This window comes from Aythya ferina, assembly GCF_964211825.1.
Source record: "Aythya ferina genome assembly, chromosome: 28".
Classification (NCBI taxonomy): Eukaryota; Metazoa; Chordata; class Aves; order Anseriformes; family Anatidae; genus Aythya; species Aythya ferina.
In genome coordinates this window covers 2,523,370-2,549,438 of record NC_140325.1, presented here as the reverse complement: position 1 = coordinate 2,549,438, position 26,069 = coordinate 2,523,370, and the positions used below count along the sequence as shown (strand labels likewise).

At 55.8% G+C, this 26,069-nt stretch overlaps 1 protein-coding gene across 3 annotated transcripts in view; it reads left to right on the top strand.

Annotated features, from left to right (window-relative positions):
- HDAC7 (histone deacetylase 7) overlaps positions 1-26,069 on the top strand; it is a 71,198-nt gene that overhangs the window by 2,150 nt on the left and 42,979 nt on the right. The window contains exon 1 of one of the 3 annotated variants that reach the window (XM_084499814.1): positions 19,037-19,158. The exons of 1 other annotated variant lie outside the window; for it this stretch is intronic. In XM_084499814.1, the coding sequence (XP_084355940.1) occupies positions 19,134-19,158 (25 nt within the window). In that variant the 5' untranslated portion in view covers positions 19,037-19,133. Of the gene's footprint in view, positions 1-19,036; positions 19,159-25,176; positions 25,328-26,069 lie in introns of those variants that run through there. One more of the 3 variants, XM_084499816.1, reaches the window with a different exon arrangement.

Below are 26,069 nucleotides of genomic sequence, written 5' to 3'. Positions count from 1 at the left end.
GCTCCGAGGAGCCTCTTGCAGGTGAGTTTTCCAAATTGCTGCCTGCTGCCCTGGAACAAGGAATGAATGTCTGGGATAACTGCGATTAGGACGGTTTCCAGTGGCTTTCTTGGCCTCCTTCATCCCCTGTACGGGCTCGTCAGGAGGAATCCATCCAAGCGAAGGTGGAGCAGCCCAGCTGGGCGGCTCAGCCTTGGCCGCCTCCGCAGGAGCAGGAGAGGAGGAGGCTCCTCTGGCGACCGCTCAGCCCGGCTGGAAGGGGATATTTGATGCGTGCTCCTAATCTGGAGAAGTTGAATCCTCCTGGTAGGGGCTTTAGAAGCTGCTGATGACTTACACATGGAAGAGAGGGAGAGCAGGGGAGAGACAGCTGATGGAGGGAAAGGGAGATTAACAGGGTAAACCTGGGCATGTGCAAACAGCGTGATTTTAAGTTAGAAAACACTGGAAGGCTGCAGCTGAGACCAGGGAAAGTAGGTCAGATGCTGACTGCTGTATCTATTCTAGGAAACCAGCTCTGGCCAGGATTTGGCCACCGTCCTGGGCAGGCAGGAGGACGTGCCCCACTCCTCCCATGGGACCCAACCTGGTTCCTAGGCAGATAACAGCTCTGACCTCTCGGTGGGTTTTAGGCTCATGGGAGTTGAGTTATTTGGAAAACAGGAATGCTATTGCCACTTGGTGTTGATGCGGGGCATATTTGCAATGGGGGGTTGTGTTTTAGGAAGCAGTGCCTGGAACAGGCAACAGAAACCTCCTGGTACCATTCGTGGTAGTTGAGAAAACCAGGCATGATTTTGGGTCTAATGATCATCGAACAAGGTATGAAAGAACACCTTTATTTCTCATTAAAACAGTACATTTGGGGACTCAGTATCCAGTTCAGGTAGCTGTTGAAGTATGGCGTGTTCTGATGCTGCAAGCAAGCTGGAGGTTGTCCCGTATGCATATAAACTGTTCAAAACCTGTCTGGAAGTATTCTAGGAGACCTGCAGAAATTGTGGCTTGTGCAAAAATTATCTAGGGAGCCTGTCTAGTGTGTTGTGCAGCAAGTCAGAGTAGGCTAGGTACCTCTTGAGCTTTGCTCTCCTTAAAATTCACATTTCTGGTCCAGTGCAACACCAGATGTTTTCCCTGCATCCCAGAGCAGCTGTGTTTGTGGTGTTTGCTCTTAGCTTTTTGCTAAATCCAGCAACTTTGGGCAGCTCTCTGGTGTCTCTGAAAATGGGCTAGGAGCTGTAGGTAGAAATGGCTCAGGAAGAGATGCTAGGTCAGATGGTCACAGGCAGGATTGCTTCATTCCAGGGAGGATCAGGGCCCATCAATAAAAGGGGAACTGTCACGCTCACCTTAAATCCCATTGATAAAGAGTCGGGAAAAATTGGGCTTTAAAGCAGAAAAAAAGGAGATGAAAGGAGCATCCCCAGACTTGAACGTGAGCAGATTTCAGGTCTGCAGCTGGAGGAAACCTCCAGAGCTGTCGTTCAACTGCCTGGGACAGGCATTTTTCCAGCAGGAGCTGACATGTGTTAACACAGATGTAGACAAAACCTTCAGATTTAATGGAGCTTGTCAGAGGCACGATTACGTTCCCTTGATTTTCAGGAGGAGATAAGAACTTTACTGCCACTTCTGCCACCGAAAGTCTTCCCCAGCTCTGTGCCCACAGTCCCCTCCATAGCAGCCTCCAGGAGCTCCTCTGTGTTCTTGGCACTTGCACAATGAGGAAATTGGCCAGCATTTCCATATTAGCAATCAACTTTCCAGGGATGTTGCATGTATTTTCCAGCCAGGGATGGAACAGCATCAGCAACCCTTTTGTCCGCCAGGCCGGGGCTGCAGTTCTGCATTAGGAAGGACCAGACATTGTTTAAAAGGCTCCGACGAGAGCTTTTGGTGCAAGCACCCAGCGAGGCCGTTCCTGCAGCACAGGGGCTCTGTATTCAGACCACGTCCTGCCTCTTGGCTCTTACACCTTGGCACTGGGACTGCCACCAGTGTTACACCAGCAGGCAACTGGGCACGGGATGGGGGAACCGGTGGGGTGCTGGGGCTGCACCCAGGAGTCCTGCTTGATAAAGCATCTTGGTGTGCTATGGGGAATTGTGGCAAGTTCCCCCCCTTCCTGCATTTATGGCACTGTTGTATGGCCATGTGGTTTTTGGCCACCTCCATGGTTCACTCTTATCAAAATTTCCTTTGGTGTAACTTTGTGCCCATCGCTGCTCTCCTCGACCAGCACCCAGCCGCAGCCTCGTCTCCAGCAGCCCCTCACCCTTTGTGTCTCTCCTGGACAGACCCAGCCTTGCATTGTGTTGGTGTCCTCAGGAGGATGCACATTAAATACAAATTAACTGGGCGCGGCTGCTTTGTTAGGAAGTCTTCTCCCCAGCACAAATAGAATTAGCGAGCAGGAAACAGGTAAATTTTATATATATATATTTTTTTTTTCTAACAAACCAGGTGGATGAAGCAAAAAGTCTTGCCTGAGATGCAAGCGTCTAGCAGATTTGTGATGGCTGCACCTGGTGGTTTTAATATCACCAAACTGCTAAACAATAGGTTTGTGTGGTGGCCACACAGGAAGACCCCTGTGGCTGCACGCATTTCTCCCCCCCCCCCTCCTTGAAATTTGCTGCCCTTTGCGGGGCCGGCGGTGGCTCTGGAATTGTTATTCCATCAGCCTGTAGTCGGATCCAGTTTGCTGCTGCCTTGGCATCTTCGGAGTGCAAAATGCACCGAGGAAAAACCCTCTGTGTCCTGCTCCGCGCCGTGTCTGGCAGAGACGAGGGGCTGCAAAACCCATCCCGAGCTTTGCAGCGGAGCGAGTGCGTCGGGAGGAGGTGGTGGAGGGCAGCAGCGTGAAGGAGATGGAGACTGGAAATCCAGCAGGTCCTCGTGGTGTTGCTGTGAGCCTGGACCCCTGTCCCCGTGTCCCCCTCTGGTCCCCAGCACGCTCAGATGACGCCGTGGCTCCCCCCGGTCACTGCTCGCCCTCCTTTGTTCCCGAACCATATTTCTCCCCACGTCACCGAAGCGCCGTGGAAAAGCTCTGCCTTTTAGACACGACGTCCTGCGGCAGCCCCGGCCTCTTTGTTTCTTTTCTTGTGCGCTCGGTTTCATGCTGGGCAAGCGGTTTTCTTTTTCCAGCCAGGCCGGCTTTGGAGCATCGGACATGTGCAGAATGAGAAATGCTGGAGCCTCAGGGCTCAGCCGGGGCTGGACGGACGGACACCAGGCTGGACAGACGGATGCAGGGCTGGAGGCTGTGTGAGCAAGTATTTGGCCTCACAGGGGAGGAAAGGGCTCATCTGGGGGAAGGAGCACAAGCCAGAGCACCGCTCAGAAGGGAGCAGAGGCTTTCCAGAGATGGATTTTGACTCGGAAACATCCTGAGGCTTTGGGTTTGAAGCGAAACTATTTCCTCCACCTCTCCGTGCCCGTGCTTGAAATCTGGGAAACGGCACGTGTTCAGCCTTGGTCATTCATTCGGCGAGACCCCAAACCCATAACTCAGTTGCTAAATACCACGGCAGACTCTGCTCCCCCGGCCCAGCCGCTGCCTGAGCGCTGGCGATGCGCGCAGGGACAGGCAGGACCTGGCTGCTGAATCCTGCTGACTTCTCAGATCAGTCTCCTGGCGGTGATTTGTCCAGACAAAAGGTTTTCATCAAGCTGGAAAAACACTGCAAGATCCCTGGGCACTTCACAGCACTCGGCATCCTCCGGCCCCTTTGCTGGAGGTGAAATCCTGAAATGATGAGAGGCTCAAGATCATATTGCTCTGCAACTCCCAGGAATGATTTATAGACCAGGGATTACAAATCCTGCTCTGTTCAGATGTTATAAGAAAGGATCTCTATTCCCATATCCTGAATTAATTATATTTAAGACAAGCAATTTTGCATTAGAACAAAAAAAATCTCTGCAGCAATTGGGGAGGGAAATATTCCTGTATAAGAAACTAAATCTCAAAACAAAATCGAGACAAGCAGACACCAGATGTAGAGACCAAACACAGGGAGCTGGCTGAAAGCCACCCAAAGTCTCAGGAGCTGGCTCCTGGGCAGGGTGAAGGTGCCCAAATTTCCGCCCCTCTCCTGGCTTTGTGGTTCCAGCAGCCCCCAGTGCCCAGAGAAGGCACAGAGCTACTGCTGCTGTCCTTGTGCAAGCACCTCTCCGGCTTGTCTTCAGAGAAATGAGGGCAAAGCAGGTTTATTTTTATTATTATTATTATTTTTTAGAGAAGTTGGGATCCTGCCTCAGCCGCAGCACCGGACGCTGCGGATGTGCGGGGCTGGGACCAGGCACAGCTTCACCAAACCCCAGCACCGGGGACGTCACCGGAGGTCACCTCTGTCCCTTCCCTGCTCCTGGGATGGCCGCAGCCACCCGGGGCCATGGCCAGGAGGTCACCAAATCCCCGCTGCCTCCTGCACACGCAGCGCCGGGAGCGTCACCGCGCGGGGAAGAGGATGAGGGCCTTTTTCAAGGTTACAAGCTTCTTATTTTTGGACGCTTTCCCCCCCCCCCACCCCTGGAGCTGACCCAGGCTGCGAGCTGCTGAAGTTTTTTAGGCCCTTTGTTTGTTTAATTGAAGCGCTGTTTGTTTTTGATCACAGGCATTAGATAGGCACTTCCTCTGCAGGCAGGAAGCAGTGATTTCCTGTTAATTCGCCGGCCAACTCTCACTGCGCAGGAAACCTCGCTCTGCTGAGTGTTCACTTTTCGTGCAGCGTTTTTGGAAGGGCTCTCGTGTTGTTGTTTTGTTTTCTCTTCCCCCTCGCCCCCGTCCACGAGCGGGGCCGGTGCTGTTGGGTCTCCATAGGAAGGATGTGCGGAGCCAGCCCTGAGCCAACGCGCCCGGGGCTGAGCGCGCCGGGTGGTGCCGTTTGCCCGAGGTGTTCCCATTTTGGCTGCTGCAAGGTCCAAAATGCAGGAAAGACGGTGTCACAGCACTGCCTTCACGCCCCTGCCGAGCCTCCTGCTGCTCGCCCTGCTTGGTTTTGATGGTATTTGATGACAGCTTTGTGCTCCTATGGACAGCACGAGCCGGCCTCCCCCTGCCTTTTGGCCCCGCTCGGTGTCCGAGCACCCGACTCCCCTCCGAGTGCTGTTTTGTCCGTGTGCCTCGTGTGGCGTGGGTTTTTCAGGATGCTATTTGCTATGGAGGAGAGTGTGTTTGTACCAAAACCACTGGCTGTCATGTGAAGAGTTAAAACAGAGAGCTGGATCAAACCCCGGGGGGTTTGCAGGCTCCTTTGCTTGCTGGACTAAAGGGATTTTTACGCAGGGCAGTGCTCAGAGGACGAAGCAGGTGAATTTTATTACCAAGTGCCAGTTAAATCAGTGGGAGAGAGCTGCTCTTGGTGTCTCCACTGTGATGTGTGCACCTCAGCAGCTTTGTGAGCACCAGCAGCTCGTTGCTCAACGTTGCTCGTTCCCTCCTCGGCTACAGCTGCGTGCCCAGCTCAGTCCCACAGAGCGTCGGGGCTGGGGTTGGAGCTGATGCTTTGCACCTAGATAAGTGTTTTTGAGGGAGAAAAGAGGTTATTAGGCTTTTCTGCTCTACCAGCTGCCTCCCAGCTGAGCTTCTGTTGCCTTTGGAGGGGCTGGGACGTGCAGAGAGCAGAGCAAAAGAGCTTCAGGCATGCTGGCCCCAGAAGCCAGCCAGCAGTTTTCCTAAAGCCATTAAAAACCATCCTGGAATCAACAATTACCAAAGGCCTCGCAGACGGTGTGGGGGCTTTGGAAAGGAAACATCAGGTGTTGTCCTGCGGTGGGGATGGGATGCCGCTGGTAAAGGCAGCCTTTGTTCAGGCAGGAATTACAACCAGACTCTTCTCTCCCACACCGTGCAGGAGAGGAGGTGTTTCCCCGAGGGAAAGCTGCGAGCTTTACCCTGGGATCCTCCAAAACCAGGCTGGAGAAAGCACACCGTGTCCTGCCCTGGCCATAGGGACAGCCCGGATGCGCTCCCCCCATGGCGCTGAGCGTGCAATGCTCCTCTGGAGACCCAAAGCTGCCAGCAGCTTTGCCAGCTCCAGCTTCCCTGCCTGCTTCATGTGGCCTGATTGTGGTGTTCCTGCTGTAGTGCAAACCCATCTCCACCCCAAGAGGTTTTTTTCCCATTCGTTTGGCCCTGTGCACGCTGCCCAGCCCCGCAGCAAGCGGCGGCGGCGAGCAGGTTCAGCAGCACACTCATCTGGGGATGTGCTGGAAAATAAAAAAAAAAAAAAATTGGAGCCTTTTGGTTTTGCATACCCCATCCGGGGGCACGGGCATGGAAAGTGCCGGCGTGACACATCAGCGCTCTTGTTTTGGTCGCACTTTGCTCGATAACTTGCCAATGCCACAGTCAAATCACCCCGGTAAACAAGAGCACGAGCCAGCTCAGACCCAGAGCCGCGGCTGGCGCCGACACCTTCCCGAGCCCCGGGGGAGCTGCAGGCTCCCTCCTTGCAGTGGGTGTCGGAGGGTTAAAAATAGCCTCCAGATTTCGGTTAGTAAATGCGGAGGCAGGGAGCAGAGCGCTGTTTATCAATGCCAGGGTTTCCCCTGAGACGCTGAAATGAGTCAGATAAGAGATGGGCACAGCCGTGCACCCGCCGGGTCCTGGGGAGCTCTGTGCCGAGGCGCCTGCGAAGCCGAGGTCCCTGGGGACGTGTGGTTTGGCTCGGGCTCCCAGCAGATCAGGGGGCTTTGCAGCATCCTGCCCTTGGACCCTTTGGAAAACCTCGAGCTCTGCCATCAATCTGCCAAGCCTCGGCTGCGGCAGAGTGATTTGCTAACCTGGCGCGATTCCTAGCTGGGTTTTGAGCTCACACAGAGGGGTGGCAGGGCAGGGATGAGCATTTGGGATGGCACGGGCATCCCAAAGGGACCCACAGATGGCTGCCAGGTGCCAGCCTCTGCTGAAGTTTCTGGCGCTGGTGAGGCTGGGTGAAGACCGATCTCCTGGGACACATCTGCAGGCGTTGCTCCAACCTTTTCAGCGCGTGCAATAAAATTGCTTCTGCTGTAGAGGTCGTGCAAGCCGAGCTCTGTAGTGCCAGGATCTTAGAGAAGCCCAGGGGAGGATCTCACTGTCCGTGATGTTGCATTGCTGATGCTCGAGACCTTTCCAGCAGCTGCAGCGAGGAGAGCTCCGTCCCTGGGAGCAGCACGGTGCCATCGCTGCTCCTTGCTGGAAGGGAAACAGAGGGTTGAGGGCATGGTGTGGTGGGGAGGGCTGCCCAGCGAGGCTCCTCTTTGGCCCCGCTGAAAATTAGGACAGGCATTTCGGTGCCTTCCTGCCCTGCCCGTGTGCTGCAATAACCGTGGTGGTGGTGGCACGGCAGGTCCTGCTGGGGTGGGCACAACCCAGGGGGGTCTGCGGAGCTTGGGGTTGGTGCGTGGCTGCGAGCAGAGGCAGCTCCTGCCCCTGTGCATCACCCAGCGATGCCCCAACGGGCCGTGCCTTTACACCCCATGCCATCACACAATCTCTTGACAGCAATCCAGGCACCAAATCGTGTTTTTAGGGGGTTACAGGCTCATCTTGGCCACAGCCCCCCCTTGTTACCCTCTGCCTGGTGCCAGCCTCCCTGGGGCGATGCAGACCCCGTGGGACACGCGTTTGGGGTCACCTCGGGCTGGGTGTTGTGCACAGGGGCAGCAGCACGCAAAGTGGCGAATTGCTCCGTTTTAGGGTTTCTGAGGTTGCCTTGGCAGATGCCTCGGCTCAGCCCCACAGGGAGGGAGGATGGGGCTGAAACCATCCCCCATTTCCAGCCTGTCCCCACATCCCCCCCAGCATCCCATCCCTGCACACCCCCAGTAATACATCTGCACATGAGGATGCTGCCGGGACTCGGGAACCCTTTTCCCAGGATGAAAGCATTTTGGAGGAGGGACGGAGCCGGACCCCGTGCCAGCAGTCCCCCAGGGTGCAGGATCTGGGCCGTGCCCGGGCTGGGCTGGGGGCTGAGTTAATCGAGGGCATTTTTTCACAGCCGATGCCTCGCTCGTGGAAGCGGCGGCGGCTTCCTGTTTGACTCACACCTGACAGCCCTGCTGAATAAGTCGGGGCCTCTCGCGCTTGCAGCAACTGAATGGGGCTGTTTACAATTAGAGAACATGGGATTCCCAGAAAGAGGCTCAGACCGGACATCCTGAAGCGAAATACCCCAGGCGTCACCGGCTAAAAATAACCGTAGCAGAACAGTCACCAAACAACCAGCGTGCTAGCACCGGCCCTGGAGCAGGGCTCTCACGTATCCCATGGCACTGGGGGGGGGCACCGAAACCTTTCCTGTCCTCCCCTCTCGGTTTTTCTGGCATAACGTGGTGCTCCTGAGTGGCTGCGGTGATTTCTCTTTGTTTGTGGATGGAGGGATATAAATACGGCACGGTTTGGCCAGCAGGGGCTGGGGGGAAGCAGCTCAGCGTGCCGATGAGCTGGGGGAGCGCACAGGACCCCCCATTTTTGGATGCAGGGATGCTGCTCCGTGTTCCCAAGCTGGGTCCTGCTGCGCTCTCCCACTTACACCCCCCGAGAAAACCAGTGCCCCACCATTTCCAGTCCATCTCCAGGTCAGGAAGGTGCTGAGGGAGGGGGTCCCCAAACGGGGACACGGCGCTGGTGGCACCAACTTCACCGCGAGCACTGAGAGGAGCCCGAGGGCTCAGCCCAGCAGCCGGGCAGTCCAGTCAGCCTCTCCCTAACAGAGATTTCAGAAGAGACAAGCTCCGTTAAAAGGCACTTACGCAACCGGTTGCTATTAGAGGAAGTTTCTCTGTAACCCCAGGCAGTTAGTGGTTGATTTATGTCCTACAGCTTTAGATTTTACAAGTTGCAGGGGAGTTGCATAAGAAGAAAATTTGACCTTATACTTCTTACAAGCTTTTTTTTTTTTTTTTTTTTTTTTTCTCTCTTCTCTGCTCAGGGACATCTTTCATCCGCCTCTCACGTGCCTGGTATTTTGGCGAGGAGAGAGGAGGAAAATTGTACAGCTCAGCTCATCCTATGTGCCTGTGGACGTGTCTGTGCCAGCCGCGTGCTGGCGGTGCCGGTGGCAGACGGGGGTCCGGAGCTCGTCCTCCCAGGGCAGCTGGCTCTTGGACTTGTGGCTTTCGCTATTTTGATGTCAAAGAGCGAATCCCCAAGTTTCGGGGGCCTGGATTTGGCTCTTCCTGAGCTTTATCCTACGGGCTTGTGCCTTTTCCTGGTTAATTTTATTCCCCCCACCCAAAATCCCGGAGGCTGCGTTGTGTGGCGGTGCAGCAGGGCGGACAGCAGGGCTGGAGCTTGGGGGGGATCAGGACCACAGCTTGAACACTTTGCAGCTTTTTTGATCCCATCCTACAGGATCAGGGGGAATCCCACAGGGTCGGGGCTCCTGGTGGCTGGGGGAAGCTCGAGGCTTTCACTGCAGCCGATTCACTGGGTTTGCTGCCCTAAAGGGAGCGTAAACTGGGGCCGTTTCCTGCTTTTTCTGCAGCAGGAAAATAACCCTTTCCCCCCTTAATGTTTAGCTCAATTCCTGAGTTATTCATGCCTTTCCTTCAAGCATTACAGAGACGTGGCAGGGCATTAAACATCTCTGAGGGGTCTGGGAGCTCTCTGGCACCCAGAACAGGTAAATTGGATGCTACCCACGGTGGCTGGAGGGAATTCCCCTCGGTCAGGCTGGACACAGCCCTTGGGGATTTCCTTGTGGGGTGCAGCACGGTCCCCTCTGGCATTTCCCCTGCAGCAGGCACGGTGGATGCCGTGCGTGCCCTTGATTGCTTCTGCTCCTGACGTGCAGCAGCAGCGAACACGCCGTGTGGGGGTTGCTGAGGACGATTTGGGATTTTTTAACTCCACGGAGATGGGGTAGATGGATCCCCAGGGATCGTTTCCAGTCCCATGGCCCGTCCCAGGTGACTGCTGTCACTTCATGGGGCTGAATTCGTGTCAAGGCAGCGGAGGCAGGCAGAAGTCTTCTGCCTCATGGAAACTTCACTCGGGCTCTCTCCTCATTTGCCATTTGCCTGTCTCCTAAAATAGCAGTTGCTTAAACGAAAAGCACACATTAGTGACTTGTGAACAGAAGGACAATTACAGGGAGGAAAAACTAATTTCCCCCAGCGTCGTGGGGGAAAGACACTGCTGCATTGTCTGAGTCCTTCCCAGCAGAATAACCGGTCCAGGTTCTCTGCCCCCGGCTATTTTTGATGGCGAGAGTTTGTGAACTCTCTTGTTCTCGGCCTCCTCGGAGTCCCACCGCGGGCTGCCTCCCTGCCGAAACCTCCCGGCCTCCCCGTCGACATGCAAAAAGCTTCGTTTGCTCGGGGGCCGACCCGGCTCCTCCATCTGCTCTCGAGCAGCGCAGGAGCGGAGCCACGCGCTGGCAGGGGCGCCGGTGGAAGCAGCCAGCTCTGAGTAAATATTGCTGGAGGGACAGGCTGCCAAGCACGGGGAAGACAATATCGGTGCTCTGAGATGCTGAGCGAGGAGCTGGGGCCGTTCCTGCTTTTGTTGCAGGCTCCCCGGGTGCTCCCTGTGCTCGGGCAGCAGCTCGCCCTGCTTGCAGAAGCGGCGGCTCCTTCGCTTTTCTCTGCCCCGGGAATTGGGACCGGCCCTTCGTTCGCGTGGGTGTCCGCTGCCATTTGGAAATCTCAGCTTTGGGTTGGTAATTCTCAAAGGGAGGGACTTTTCCCTTCCTGGGCGAGTGTGGGTGGCTCCAAAGCTGCTCCAATTTTAGTCCTTCTGCACCACCCGGCAGCTATAAAACCGGGCATCCTGCTGCATCTGCTCCCGGGATATTCACCGCCCGGGAATCCCCGGGTGACCAATTATGCCAGTGGGAACGTTCATGGAAACAGGCCATTTTCAGCGAGGGCTCAAAGCGTTTTCAAAAGGTTGGTAGAGTCCCAAGAGCTCCTGGCAGCTTCACTTTATTTTGAAACCGGTTGGCCCCCAGCTGGGTGTGAGAGTAAAATGAAAGGATGCGAGATAAACCCACTTGTGCGAGAGAGTGAGCCTCTGCCCGAGGCAGCGCAGCATCAGAGGTCGTCATTCTGAAACCGAGCATGGAAACTGCACTGAGAAGAAAGCTAGAGAGCAGGGCTCGGGCTCCTCGCCACACACGGTGCAGACCACACTAAAGAGCTGCTCTGCTTGGGGACTGTCACATGCACTGGGGTGAAAGAGAGACAAACCCAAAGGGCAGCAGGCAGCTCTCCGCTCGGGCCGGGCAGATGAGCGCCGACAACAAAGGTACTCTCGTCCAACCCATCTTCTCTGCTTAAACGCGTCTCCGGGCTTTCTTTATCCTCTGCTCTTTGCTGAACGTCTCCCGTGTTCCTCTGGCTGCCGTCATCGCTGCGAGCGGGGTTTCAGCCGTGCCCCGACCTAGGGAGGAGGCGTGGAGGTGGAGGGCAAAGGATGGTGAGGCATGGAGGAGAGGAGGCTCCAGGCGGTTTTTAAAGCCTGCGTTTGTGCTGTGCTTACTGCCGAGCAAGCTGCCAGCATGCCCAAGAGCTTGGGGAGCATTTATCGGGAAACACGGTCGGTCTGTGCCCCTCTGTAGCTCTGGCACCGGGTGACCTGCACCCTACCCGTTCCTTCGCCCTGCTCCTGCACATCCTCCCCAGGAACACGCAGGGAGTGAGGGATTTCTTGTCCAGCTGACCCGTTTTGGTGTAGTGTGTGCTGTGCTATGACCACCCTCGCTCAGATGTCCCCAGGTCCCCTCCATCGCCGCTGTCGGTGCTGTGAGCTGCCAGGGGATGCTCTGGCAGGCGAGCTGTAGCAGGGTGCTTCACCCAGAGGATTTCCTGGGTCCCTGCAGGCAGGAGGGGAGTGCAGGCAGAGCAGGCAGCTCCTGCTCACGTTCAGCGTATGCAGGGCAGTTTCTCACCGTGTAACCCCATAAAATCTCCTAGCAGGTGGGGGACGACTCCTGTCTTTTACGCAGCAAAGGCTGCACTGCTTTGGGTTTGAGCTTTTCCCTTTGCCTCGTATCCCAGCGAGGTAAAACGGAGCGTGGGCTCTCGTGGGACACCACCGCTCCCCACTTTCCAGGCCAGATGCTCACTTTCAGGTCGTCACCTCCAAAGCACGAAGCTCTCCTTGCTGCTCCTCGAGACCCCCTTGTCTGCGCTGCACCGTGGTGCTGTGCGATCCACGGCATGGGTGGCTTTATCCAACGTGGGCTTTCCGGACAATATCTTTGTGCTGTTAAACCATGAGGATACCCAACGTCCACAGCATTTCCTTACATCACATCTGCCTCCACCTCGCAGAGCCCTGGACCAAGGGGTTGGAGCCAGGAGGTGGGGAGCATCCCCCCTTTTTTCTCCATCCCAAGGCAGCGCAGCTCCCCTCTCTTCTCACACCACCACCACCCCCCCCTGCCCTCTTTTTTGTGAAAAGTTTGGGAAATCACATCAAGATAGAAAAGCACATGTCATGACACCATGGTTAGAAGGAGGGAAGCTGTGATGGAAGAACTTCTTGAGGTTCGTCCTACCTCAAAAGTGCTGAAACTGGTGTAACGTTCCCACAGCCCAGCCTGGGAATTTCCAACTAAAAACAACTTGTTTGATTTCCCTGGGCTGTTGAAAGCTCTGAGCACATGCTCAGGGTGCTCTAGAGGTTTCAAGAAGCACAGCACAAGTTGGGAGAAGTGCTACTTTTAAAGTATCGTGACCCTTAAAGCTAAATCTCATGATCTAAGTGCATCTGATGTGGCTTTTGGATGGTTGGTCTTAGCACAGCAGGGGTGTTTCAAGCGCCCCGTCTCTTGGTTTTGTTGGGGATAGTGAGGAGGGAAGGAGAGGGAGAGGACCCATCAGCAAGGAAAACGGAGCCCTACATGTGATGGGAGGTCTTTGGGAAGCAGGGAAGAAAGTGAAGGAACATTGGAGACATCATAAAGAAGGAGAGTTTTCAGTCTCAGGGGTCCTACAGCTCCTCCCAAGCCAAGGAAACTCCTTCAGGGCCATTCTCTGCAGCTGGTCGTGTTTGTGCAAACTGGAATTGATTAGAGTCACTTGGCCAGGAGCTGATGAAATAGCTGCAGCAGGTTCTCTCCTCTCAGATGTGCTCCTTCCTCTGCTAATTTTCTCTTGCTTTGTTAATGCTTCACTGAGAACGGGCTCTGGTTTGGGGCTGGTTTTTCTCCCTGCATACAGCAGCGAGGCCAAGTGAGGAGAGCAGCAGAGATGCTCATGAGCAAGTGTTGCCCTGATCTAAGAAGACCGCAGGTTTTAAGGAAAGCTGCAAGAAAAAATGAGTGGAAGGTAACTGCTTAAAAGCCTGAGCATCAGTGATGCTGCCCTCAGAGGGAGGAAAACTGCAAAAAAAGCAGAATTTACATACTCCTCGTGCTGAAGAGGTTTAATTTGCAGAGGCAGAGCAATGTGTGGAGGCTGGGCTGTTGTTTTTAATGTTATTTAGGCCGTTTTGCTCGTAAAAGCAGAGTGAGGAAGCAAAGTGGCTAAAATTTATGCTGCACAAACTGGGTTGTTTTTATCACGGGTGCTTGTGAGCTCTTTACTGAAAACCTGGGAGATTTCTACTGCTGGGGTGAAAAGAAGGGAAGGGCTGGCTGCTTCTTGATGGCCTGAAACCCCTGTGGGGCAGAGAAAGCTGCTCTGGGGCTGAGAATTGACTTAGAGCTGGTGTTAGGCAAAAAAAAAAAAAAAAAAAAAAAAAAGAAAAGAAAACATGAAAAGACACAGATGTGAGAAATGTGAGCTCCTCTGGTGGCAGTTTTGGAACTTTATGCACAGCCTGTGTTCACCTCGTCTTCCTCTGCGTTTCCTGGGAAATAATGACATGATGCTGGGGGGTGAATTGTGCTGCCTGCCCAGAAAAAGCATCCAGCTCCTCGCCCTGCAGTCGCAGGCAGAGCCAAACCTCTGTAGCAATGACAGAGGATGAGCCACGTCTTGTTAGGAGTCTGGGGGTGCTTTTTATACCCAAACAGGATGGCTCCCAACAGATTACTTTGAATCTGAAGTGTGAGTAATCGCGCAGTCATGGGGATGGTGAGGTTACAATTGTTAAGAGGAAGCCTTGAAAATTGTCAAGTGTCGCGTTCAAAGCTCACACGAGGGCAGAACCCATGTAACAGGGACCACAATGTGCCGAAACGTTGCTCAATGAAACCTCAAACGAGACTGCTTCATTGTATGAGCCCTGGTTTTTAAAAATAGCTCTGCTGAAAGCGTTCGAGTCCATGGCGAGCGACTGCAGCAGAGGAAGGTGGGAGAGAAAACCCGTGCAGAGCGTTTTGGATGGGGCAGGGTCTTTTTCTTCTTGCTTTTGGGAGAGGTGAAAGAAACCTTCAGCTCTCGGTGAGAGGAGGTGGAGGGGAAAGGGACCCTGAGTCAAAGCTGAAGAGGCCACCGAGGGCTGGCAGCGGGCTGTGACCCGGCACCGCTGCCCAGGTTGGGACCTCCTGGTGCCTTTCCACCATCGTGATGTCCCATAAGGGAACAACAGCCCTGGAAAGGGTTGGTGTGAATGCTGAGGAGCTTTTTTAGGGGATCCAGCTGATGTCTGTCTCCAGGAGAACTCGTAGCCATCTGGCTGTGATGCCTCTCCCGCAGCATCCTTCCTCTGAACTTACCCCCCCCCTCCCTCGTTAGATAAAACCCATCGGAGTTATTCGCTCCATCTCAAAGATGCCATCAACCGCAATCAAAGCCACGGCTTAGCCAGCAAAGCGTTAAAGTCTCTCCCGGAAACTCTCCGAGAGAGGAAGGGAGCTGGCCAGAGGCAGCCTTGGGCCCCTGCCAGCCGCTGCTGCGCAGCCTGGGCCGTCCCCTGGCCACCTCCCTGCCAGCCCCAGCCGGGGACATGCACGTCATGGGTTGTCCCCTCGCTTTTTTGGGGCATAAACGGTGCTGGGGGGCTCGTTTGGATGTCCCCTGCTGGCATCTGTCTCTGTCCTACCCCTGTCCTCTGGGGGTTTTTGGCAGCGCCCGCGGAGCACTTGGTGTCACCGCATCCAGCGGTCACAGCGGGGCCTTGGGGGGGGGTCTGGGGGGGACATTGCTGGGAAGAGCAACCACCAGAAGCACTCAGTGGGGTGGTGGATGTGGGCAGTGGTGTGGGGAAGTCTGAAAATGCTGCCTGTGGCACAGAGCAGTGGGTATTTCCCTCTCGTCTCCTCCAAACCCCAGAGATGAGCCTGCCACGGGCCGGTGCCTGGGCTCCCCAAGGCTGCCTCCCCTCTCCGACCAAGGCTGGCCCATGGCCCAGTCCAGGAGGAAGTCCAGAGATGTCCCCATGCTCAGGGGTTTTGCATTTGCACCACTTTCTGCTGATTCTAGAAGCTGCTTGGAGCTGGGGATGGGCTCAGTGGGTGCTGGGGAGCTCATTGGCAATGAGACGGATGCAGGAGCATCATCTGGGGGGGCTGCAGATGCTGAAAAAGCAGATGCCCTCCCTGCCATCCAGGTCAGCACATCAGGGATGCCCTCTTGGTGCTGCTCATCCCGGGAGCAAGGTGACAGCATCACCCTGGGGACGTGGATGGGAGGAGAACAGAGGATGGAGAAGCACCGAGGAGCAGCCTCTGTGGACCAGAGGTGCTGGATTTGAGCCTGGGGGGGGGGGTCCAGGTACGTGGTGGGTCCCCGATTGCTGGGGGCTGCTCTCCTCTGGCCATCTCCATCGCAAGGGTGAGTTAAACTCGCCCAGCCTTTGGGTGAGTTACGAGCAGAAGCCACCAGGACTGGCCTCTTCCTGAGGATGGCCTGATTGTGGGTAGGATGTGGCTGCTCGGCAGCCTTTGGGTGCATCCTTGCCCAGGGGTTTTAGGCAGCTGCGTCCCCACAACTCTTTTGTATTCGCCTTTTTGGTTGTCTTCTGCTCTTCGAGTGTTGCACAGTTGTCGGAGGCCAGCTTGGGTTCCTCTGCGGCTTTCAGAAGCGCTGAAACCCCACACCTCCTGTTTGGGGAACGGTGCTGAGCTCAAAGAGCGAGCAGTGACCCCAAAAACACAGCGCTCGCCTCAGTGGCCGTGTTCAGAAATGCGAGTCCAGCAGCTCTGTCGGACTTGTCCGTGACAAATTTTGCTGTCAGACCTTTGGGGACAGTCGAGGGGGAGAAGAGGAGGGGAGCTGGTGCCCAAAGCAACCTCCCTTGGGTAAAACAACCACTGGGGTACCCGGGTGTCAGGAGCCCCAGGGTTTTTTGCCTCCATGGATTACCCCGGATCAGACTCTTTTCTTCTTCTTCTCTGCCATGAGCACTGGATATTTCTGAGCCGTCTGCAGGGATGGCTGCACACATGTCTGGGTCCACCTGGTGGCACTGTGTCTGCCCCAAGTGCTGCAGGTGAGGCCTGACCTGCTTTGGGAAGACGCTTTGGGATCCTCAGAGGAGGTTGGTGCAGGTGCCAGTGATGCCCTGGGTCCCTGCACTGCACGGCTGATCCCATAGCTGGCTTTGTCTCAAGCAGGAGGCCCCTAGCTGCTGCTTCCATCCCAAATTTTTTGGTGATCCCTCAACAACCCTCTGGTTTTCCAAGTCCTGTGTGACAGGAGACCTTCTACCCTCCACCTCTCCACGGCACTTGCCTCTCATGCAGGACATCCATGCCCTGTTCTCCTTTTCTCTCACCTGGGGACTCATCGGGGTGCTGAGCTCCTCGCATTCTCAGCAAGCTCCAGGCATGACCTAACCCTTTCCACGTCGCCCGTCTGCGCTGCCGACACGTTCGCCGGTGAATCGGCACCAAGGAGCCGAGCGTCGCCTCCAGCCTCAGCCGGCGGGCTGGGAGCTGAGATCATAGCTTGCTGGGTGGAAAGATTTACTAGCACGGTCATTCCTGGTGTGTTTTCTGAGCCTTTTTGAAAGGGGAAGAAAAAAAAATCCACCTTCCCCTGCAGACCCGCCTCGTCTGGTGCTGTGGCTGCTTTGCTGAGTCTGGGGATGGCTCAGTGGCCGTCCAGGTAGACCATGGCCAGGGTTGAGGACACGGTGGTTGCTATCACAAAGCTCCAAAACAGATCGGCCCTTCCAGTCCGAAGAACCCCCCGGTGTTCCCCGTATCAAGGCGGGGTGAGCTTTGTGCTGTTATTAATAGGAGAACAGGAATTTGGGAATTGATTCCAGCTGTCGAACTGATGGAGAAAGGACTGTGTCCCTGGATGGGTTGTGCCGTCCCTTAAATGCTCCTCATGTCTTATTGAACTGAGCTCATCCCCATTTGAATCTTGCCCTGCTGTTGTTGCACAAAGACCCTTCTGCATGGAGAACCTTCCCCTGGAGGCACGCTGCGCTCTTCAGCCTCTCAAAGCCCAGCAGGACATACAGACACCACACCTTTACCAATCTGTGGGATGTTTCACCACCCTGTAGGGCTGTGCTGCATCTCCAAACAGGAGATGTGGGGTTTCGGTGTTTTTAGGAGCCCCCAGACCTCGCGTGCTGCAGGATCGCCGCCCTGCTCTGCTCCAGAGCAAGAATTGAACTTGGGCGCATGCTGCAGGTTGCAGTTGGCTGGTGTAAAAGGGAGAAAACCTCTACCTGGCTTCTTTTGCTCTTGGTTTCCTAGCCACAAGAGCAGCCCAGAGCCTGCTTTGCTTGCAGCATTTCCCCCTGTGTGTTACGGACACTGGGGGCTGTCCTGGTGCTTTCAGAGCTGTGCCAGGCTTTGGAGGAGCCATGCACGCAGATCTGACAGTGGGACTTTCCTGAGGGCATGAATTCATCTCACATACCTTTAGATACCTTCACCTGAGCAGCACTTCAAAACCAACGGAGAGAAAGAGCTTTTCTAGGGCATGAGTCACGCGGGCTCTTTCGGAGCTGTGCCGTACCTGCTCTGCCCAGGGATTTCACAGGTGGTTTTTTCGCTTGCGGTGCCACGTGAAGTTGTGCGCCTGGATCTCCTCAGTTGTGTTTTCTATCAGCTCACCCATGGCAAGCTGCTAGCTTGAAATCAGTATTTCCTTTCCCTAACGAGCTTGGTGAGAAAATCCCAACTGTCTGGGTCGAGGCGGGTTAAGGAACGGTGGCTGCCAAGCTGAAGTGAAGCCGGGTGGCTGTACCCAGGCAGGCTCTGGGGATGAGGTGGAGCTCTCATTTTGCACCCTGTAGTCAAAGATTTGGTTCATATGTCTGAAGGTTTTGGCCCCGAAACCCACCCCGAGGGCAGAAAAGCCACTTTTTTGCTTTAAATGCACGAGGGGCCAGCAGTGGGGACTCAGATCTGGGTGCTGGACCCCGATGTGGGGCTGCAGCTTGTGATGCCAACGTGCCCAGCAGCTCCGAGCGCTGCCAGACGCTTTTGTTCATTCTCCTGGTGTTTAGGAAAACACAGTTTTGCCGGCTATTATTTCTTTATCTGGATACAACCCCTCTGGGCATTTGGAAGGGAAATAAACAATTTCCAGCTACTCAGGTGGTGACATTTGTAAACCGTGCCGCAACCTCGCATGGCCCCTTTCTGGGAGACGGTTTGGGTTGAACTTCTCTAATGGAAAAAGCAAGGAACAACAGGTAGAGGCTGCTGTATACATGCAGGAGGATTACGTGTGGTTGCCACGTTAGGCTTGCTTTAAGGGTATATTAAGAGGAAAAAGAGAAAGGGGGATTGGGCAGTGCCTTGCTTTGCAGGGAGCGTGCGGTGAGGCGCCCGCTGGGGTGCCTGGGTGCGTGCACAACCCCGGGGTGAGGAGCCGTGGTGAGGAAGGGGCTTGAAATGGGAGGTGAGGATTTATTTGGCAGGCGGCTGCGGGGCAGAGAGCAAAGCCAACAATTCTTGCATTTGCTGCCGGAGTCAGGAGAGGGCGTGCGGCGCAGGGCTGCGGCTGTTTGCTACAGAAATATTTAGTCAACTCACAGCGCTGTTTCGAAAGCTAAATTGAGAGCTGCTCCGGCTCCTTCCCCAGCCCATTGTTGTGGTTTTACAATCACATTTTCCTGTTTTTAAAACAAATGTTTTTCTCTCCCCCGGGGCTGTACGAAAGACCCACGAGAGCAGCAGGGGAAGCTGGCGGCCGGGCTGCCAGCGGGGCTGGGCTGAGCACGCATCGCCCCTCTCCTCTAATTGCCCCTGGCTTTGCGCAACGCCACCAAAAACGGGAGGGCAGAAGCGTGGCTGTTTTCAGGCGATGGTTCCTCTTTGCCGTGCTGCGGTTTCATGCTCAGCAGAAGGACGGCCGAAGGTATTTTTGTAGGTTTTATTCAAGGAGTGTCTATTTAAAACCAACCTCCGGGCTGCCAAGCGGGTGTCATTCTTCAGTTAAAAGAGCAGGCGGAACACGGGGCTGGTGGGGACGTGGTGTGGCTGAGCAAAGCCCCGCAGGGCTGTGGGGGATTTGGGTGGCTGGGGGACCCCCGAGGGTCCTCAGATCCCAAGCCCTGGCTGAGATGGTGTAGGGGATTTGGACCCTGCAGCATCTGTAATGGTGCTGCCAGGCAAGGGTCTGTGGAGGAGAAAAATGATTTATTGTACGGGCACCTAGTTCCTGTATGCACCCAGTCTGTGTTTTGCATTTAAACGTGAATACTTTGACATTCCCTGAATGGAAGTAGAGGGGTTTGATTCTGAGCAGGAGCAGGGTCACCGTCACCTGCGCTCAGCTGTGCCGGGGATTTTTTCAGCCAGGGCGCAACTGGGGACAAAACTGCACCACCAGAGGGCTGACGCTGGGCTAACCGGCCTGCTCAGCCCCTGCTCTGGCCCTGCTGCCTTCACTCGTACACGCTGAGACCCTGAGATACGAAGCATGAAGGTGTTCAGCACCTGGGCTGCATCCTGACTGCCCCATCACTGGAGCCTGGTTTACCCAAGGCGCCGCTGGGAGCCTCCTCTCCTGCCCAGCCGAGCGTTGCCCAATTTGGGGTGTGAGTTGCTGCTGCTGTATCGTACATCAGCAAAGGAAAAGGCATCGAGCCCTCTTGTGCCCAAGTCAGCAACTTGTCTGCCACCCACCTGGGTCAGCCTGTGGCTGGCAGGCTCAGCAGGTTGGCCTCGAACTGTCCCCAGCCTCCCAAATTCTGTCTCGGGCAGAGGAATAATTGAGGGGGGGAAAAAAAGGCAGAAAGTTTGGGATGGAGAGGTTGGGCTGGGAGATGTGTTTTAATCCCTGCTTGTGCACCAAGGAGACACGTGCAGGCTCCTTGCTGCGTTTGCAGGCTGCAGGGCTCTCCGGTGCTGTTGGCATCACTCCAGCAGGTAGTGATGTCCCTGCTTGTGTTTGTAGGGGGAAGATAAAAGCATGCTTGGAGCAGACAGCGTGTGCTGGAGCATCAGCAGATCCGCAGCTCCTGAGCGGGAGCAGGCAGTGATTTTTAGCATTTTACACTGTGGCTACAGCAGCCTTCTGCCAGATTGCGAGCTCCTGCTACACCCCAGAGAGGCCAAAATATCCTCAAACCAAGCACAACCCCATTTTCTCCTGTTAAGCAGGAGAAACCTTCATTTTTTTCTCATTTTCTCACCCCAGCCACGGGGATTCAACCGGTCCCTGGTGGGTGCTGGTGGCGGGTGCCCCAGATAGCACCAGATTAGCAAGCGATCCCCAGCTTGCACGCGGCCCTGCCGGTGCCAACAGCAGCCAGGCGTTTGCCTGGTCTCTCCACACCCCACGGAAACGCAGGGGTGCTGCTGGTTCCCAGGGCTCTGCCGAGGAGAGCCCTGTGCCAGCAGAAAGCTGGCCGCAGCCCAGGTTCCCAGCCCAGCACCGTAAAACGGGGTGGGTCGGGGCGCCGGGCGCACGTCACAGGACGCTGTGCTCCAGCGAGTGTTCTCTTGGCTGATCCAAAGCCCTCGTCATCGGCTCGCTGCAGCCACCACCTCCTGATTTTGGAGGCGTCCCCGCTCACAGCAGGGCAAGGAAGCTGAAAGTGTGGGAAGGGGAGCAATCCATCCCCTGCAGCCCTCCGGGACACCCCCCGGATGAAAGCTGGGCTGCCCGTGGTCCCGATGCTGATCCTCAGTGCAATTCTGCACCCCTTGGTTTCCCCACCTCTGCTCCCCTGTGCACGGCTCCTGCTGCGCCCCCCGCCCTGGGGACGTCCCCAGCTTTATCCTCGCCTTTTCCAGCGTGCTGAGCCCAGTTGCATCCAGCTGCCCAGCTCAGTGGGGAGCCACCACCGCCACCCACCCTCCTCCAGGACCTTTTTTGGGCTCTGAGTGCTGCAGGTGAAGAGCTGGGGCGAGCCCAGGCAGCGGCTTCGGCTCCTTTGTTGGCGGGTGGAGGGTTGCACAACGCGTGGGGTGAAGAGTGTTCATCTCCTCTGATGAAAATAGCTCGGTTCTTTCACAACTGGCAGCGGGTCCTGCACAGGTCCCCCCTTGCCTGGCCACAGCAGAGAGCCCTGGCCTCTCTGGCAGTGGTCTCCAAGGGAGGAGAGATGTAAGAAGGGGAAGTGGTGCCTGCTTTCCAGGCTAAAAATACTGCCTGCGCTTCCAAAATAATCTTGGTTGAGCGATTGCCATTAACCCCGTGCTCCGGGGCTGCCAGCTGGGTGGGTTCTCCAGTGATTTTGGGTGGGAGGAGGTCTTGGTGGGACCCTCCTGCTGCTGGAGGTGGGTTGTGCTCCTCGGCCACGGGTAATTTCTGCACGAGGTGGGACCAGGAGAAGGCAGGCTTGGATGTGGGAAGGGGACGGGAGTCCCAATTGCTCCTCACTGCCCTCCTCTGCTCGCTGAAGCACCTGGAGGAGAAGCAGGGCCGAGAGCTGGGGGAGCCGTTTGCTCAGAGACCCTAGGAGCAGCCTCAGCCCTTTGCATTTCCAAAATGCAAAAATGAAAAAATTAAGTCACAAATTTCAAAGCCAAATTCAAAGACCTCTAAAACTCCTGATTTTTTTTTTCTTTTTTTCCCAGCCCACCCCAAACCTGACCTTTTTGTTTGGGCTGATCTGGAAGAGAAAAGCATCAACTCCTGAGCCTTTGGGAAGGATGAATTTAGGAGAATTTGGGGCACTGCACAGCAAAAAGGGCTAGAAGGGGAGAATGAAACCCTTTTTCCTGCTGCTGCTGAACTTAAATCCTAAAGAAAGGTCCCAATCAATCGCACTTCTGATTGGCTTCGCTGAGCGATATGCAAATTTATGCAGAGTGGGGCTTGCTGGGACTTCCATCGTGAAGTTATTGTGCGTTCTCAGAATGAGCTGGTAGTCATAAAAATGTTGCAGTGGCAATTTTGGTGTCATTTGGGGCTCGGGGGGCGTGTTACCATGCTCCGCAGGCTGCGTGGGGTGAGCCCAGGGTGGACCCGAAATGCAGAGCACCCGGTTTAGCAGCTGGATGCTGTCTGAGGGTCACGCATCTCCTCCGAGGGATTTTCCCAAGCGTTTCCAAGGTAAAACTGTAAAGAAATGAACTTTCAAAAGTTTGGAAATGACCGGGAAGGACAAGGCAAGCGAGAAGAAACCCAGCATCAATGAGAGGGGAAAGGGAAAGCCCCAGAGGTGAGATTCACGGCGAGCAGCTGCAGCTTGAGCCTCCCAGCTTCAGAGCGCACCGAAAATAACTGCTTGCTAACCGGGGCTTACAACTGGGTGCCAGCCTGCATGCACGCATGCATGCTTGATATGTAACTTCCCATATTCTGTTCTGGTATCGTGAAAGCGAGCAAAATAGCTCGGCAAAAAACACAGCCACTGCCCACCCGTGTTTCGGTGTTTACCTCGCCGCATCTGCACCGCTTGACCTCTGGAGGTGCGGAGCTGTGCAGCCGAGCCGTGAGCTCCTCCAGGTCTCCTTGTTCTGGGATGAGGCAGGGTTTTGCTGTGCATCTGAAGAGATTTCTTCTCTGGAAAAGAGAAGTGTAATTCAGTGGTCAGAGAATCCCCCCCCCCTTGCTTCGGGTTTCCTGGAAATGCAGCTGTCCTCTCGCCAAGGAGCCACGCCAAATAACCGCCATCACGGGCTGCTCCCCGGGGCGATGCCTTTGGAGGGGACTTGAAGCCCCTGAGCAGCACCTCCTTGGGTCTGAATGTGGATTTTTTCCTTTCCTTGAGACCCTGGGGTCCCACCTGGTGCTGCGTGGGGATGGTCCCGCTGCCCTGCCCTCTGCTCATCCCGCTCTTGCCCTGCTGGGTTTGGGAAAGGGCACGGCAGAGCGAGGCGAAGGAACGGCACCGCCAGTCCTTAGGAAATGCTCGGAGGAAGGTGTGTCTTCAGCCTGCAATTTGGTGCAATTTGGGAGTTTTACTCGGGGCTATGCAGAAGCGCATATCTCCATTAGGGTTTGCAATCATCTTCCCAGGTTGGGGCCTCCTGCCAGCACGTCTGCAGTCCCTTTTCTTGGTGGCTTGGGTGTTCCCCAAGGATGGAAGGGACTCTGGGTCAGCTTCGACCTCTAGCCCCAAGGCTTTGAATCATATTCCCTCCTGCGTTGTGTCTTTCCTACCAGCTGGCTGAGGGGTTGCTGGAGCAAGCTGCTTGCATTCCCTCCTGTTGAAGCAGGTCTGCCTATATAAAATAATAACATATTTATCATCTATGAGATAATGCAGCTCCCTCCTCCTGGGCCATGAGGAGCTCTCAGTGCTCCCAGGGGTGGGCAGCCTGGATTTTTCTCTGGTTATTGCAATTCCACTGGAGCTGCTGAGATGGTCAGGGTTGAGCACAGGGCCTACAAGAAGAGGTGAGGGGATGTTGAGCATCCACATATTTATAGACGTGGAGTTTTAGAGCACCTGAGAACACTGCTCTGAAAAGAAGGATCTGGCTCGACTTCAAGCAAAGAGCTGCTATGCTGGTTGAATTTATGGCGGACTGCAATCTGCATAATATTCCGGATTAATATCATTCCGTTTTCAAAGAGAAAATGCTTAAGACAGGGATATAAATAGCAGGAGAAAAGGCTGGCAAGCTTCATGGCTTTTTGCTGCTCGCATATCCCGTGTCTTTCTGGAGCCACCCTTACTTGACCAGGGGCTGCGTCAAACCCAGTCAGTGCGGGTGCTCAAAGGGAGGCGTCGCTGCTGACCGAGTCCCGAGGGATGTGGGCAGGAAACGGCACCACACAGCTCTCCCCTGCAGACTTTGATGGATTTCAGATTTTGCAAGGAAATCTGTGGCGAGGAGCCTTTTTCCAAAAGTAATTAAGCGAGTCGGGCTCAGGGTCCAGCTGCAAGAGGTTTTAGATGTGCAATACCTAGTTTTTCCTCCTTAAATGTGCCCGTGGATTGTACTGGGCTCTCTCTAGCAAAGAACAGCATCCTGCAGGATTGGGAAGCAAGATAAAAAGCTGCAGTTACAGCAAAGCTTCTTAACGCAGAGCTCTTGCTGCAAGAGGCGACTTTCTTAAGCCTCTGCCTTTAACCAACCTGACCTTTAAATTTTCCGTATCTGGGATTTAGAAGCTGTTGCGAAGGTGCTATCGATTCTTGCTGATTTTAGAGGGATCTGTCTGGTAGGAATAAAGGTATTATGGTTGGTGGGGGGGAGCTGCTGAACCCATGGAGGTTAAATTTGGCGAGCATCCCTCTGCTGCCTTGTCCGGGATGTTGAAAAAAGACGAGGGGTATTCAGAGGGCTCCGTTTGGAGCTGGCACACAAACCTCGGCACCACATCTTGGCACCTGTAAAGGATTTTAAGTGTTTTGGTGTCAGGGCTGTGGTGGGAGCCCTCCGTCGCCCTTCCTCGGGGTGTGGATGATGCTTTTTGTTCTGTTTGTCCCCCACTGGCTTGTTCCCCCTTGCCTTGAGCATCGGGTGCCGAGGAGGGGCAGTGGGTGCTACAGGGGGGCTGCGGCCCCAAAGGGCTTTTGGGGACGAGGGCTGGGGGTGACATGGGGTGCAGGATGAGGGCAAAGCCATTGGGGTCCCCAAAACCCATTTGTGCAGCAGGTGCTGGCTGGGGGGGGGGGGCTTTGCATGTAAACCCCAGCTTGTTCTGAAGTGCACAAACCCCATTTTGCCTTGAACCGACCCTAAAAACCACAACCCCTCGTGGTACACCCCTTTTTATCCCCACTCCCCTCTTGCGCGGACCCCGCTTCCAGGGGGCACATAGCCCCACTCAGGACCCCCGGGGGGGGGACGGGGACGGACCCGAGACCTCGAGACCCCCACGGGGGGGAACCTAAGGCCTCGGAACAAGACCCCACAACCTCCCCCGGACCCCCTGAGGGAGGGTTTGAGGCCTCGGGGCCCGGCTCGGCCCGGCCCTGCGGGCGGCGCCATTAAACGCAGCGCGGCCGCGGGGCGGCGCCGCCCGCAGACAAAGCGGCGGGGGCCGGGCTGAGGCGAGCCGGGCCGGGCCGGGCCAGGTCCCGGTCCCTCAGAGCTCCGAGCACCGAGCCATGGCTCCCCGGCTCGGATGGGCTCGGACAGCCCGGGCTCGGCTTTGTCCCCGCATGGCCCCGCCTGAGGTAAGGCAGCGGTGGTGGTGGTGGTGGTGGAGGGGGGGGACCGGGATGGAGCCGCCGCCGCCGCCGGTTAGGGTCTGGGGGAGGGAGCGGCTGCGGTTTTGGGGAGCCCCCTGGGGTGCTGGGGGTCGTGTCGGGTGCTGAGGGTCCCCCCCCTGTTGCTGAGAGTTGCCTTGTGTTGCTAGGAGTTGGCCCCGGGGGTGCTGGGGTCCCCCCTCGTTTTGATGGGGGTCCCCTCGGATTGCTAGGGCTTGGTGCCGGGGGTGTTGGGGTCCCCCCCCGTATTGCTGGGGGTCCCCCTGTATTGCTAGGACTGGTCCTGAGGTGTTGGGGTCCCCCCCGTAATTCTGGGGGTCCCCCTGTACTCTAGGGACTGGCCCGAGGGTGTTGGGGTCCCCTGTATTGCTGAACCTGGGGGTCCCCTATATTGCTGGGGGTCCCCCCGTATTGCTTGGGGTCCCCCTGTATTGCTGAGGACTGGCCCTGAGGGTTCTGGGGTCCCCTGTATTGCTGGGAGTCCCCCCAAATTTCTGGGGTTTCCCCCATAGCGCTAGGCATTAGCTCTGGGGGTCCCCCCGTATTGCTTGGGGTCCCCCAGTATTGCTGAGGACTGGCCCTAGGGGTGCTGGGGTCCCCTGTTTTACTGAACCTGGGGGTCCCCTATATTGCTGGGGGTCCCCTCGTATTGCTTGGGGTCCCCCTGTATTGCTGGAGACGGGGTGAACGTCTGCGTGGGCAGCTCTGT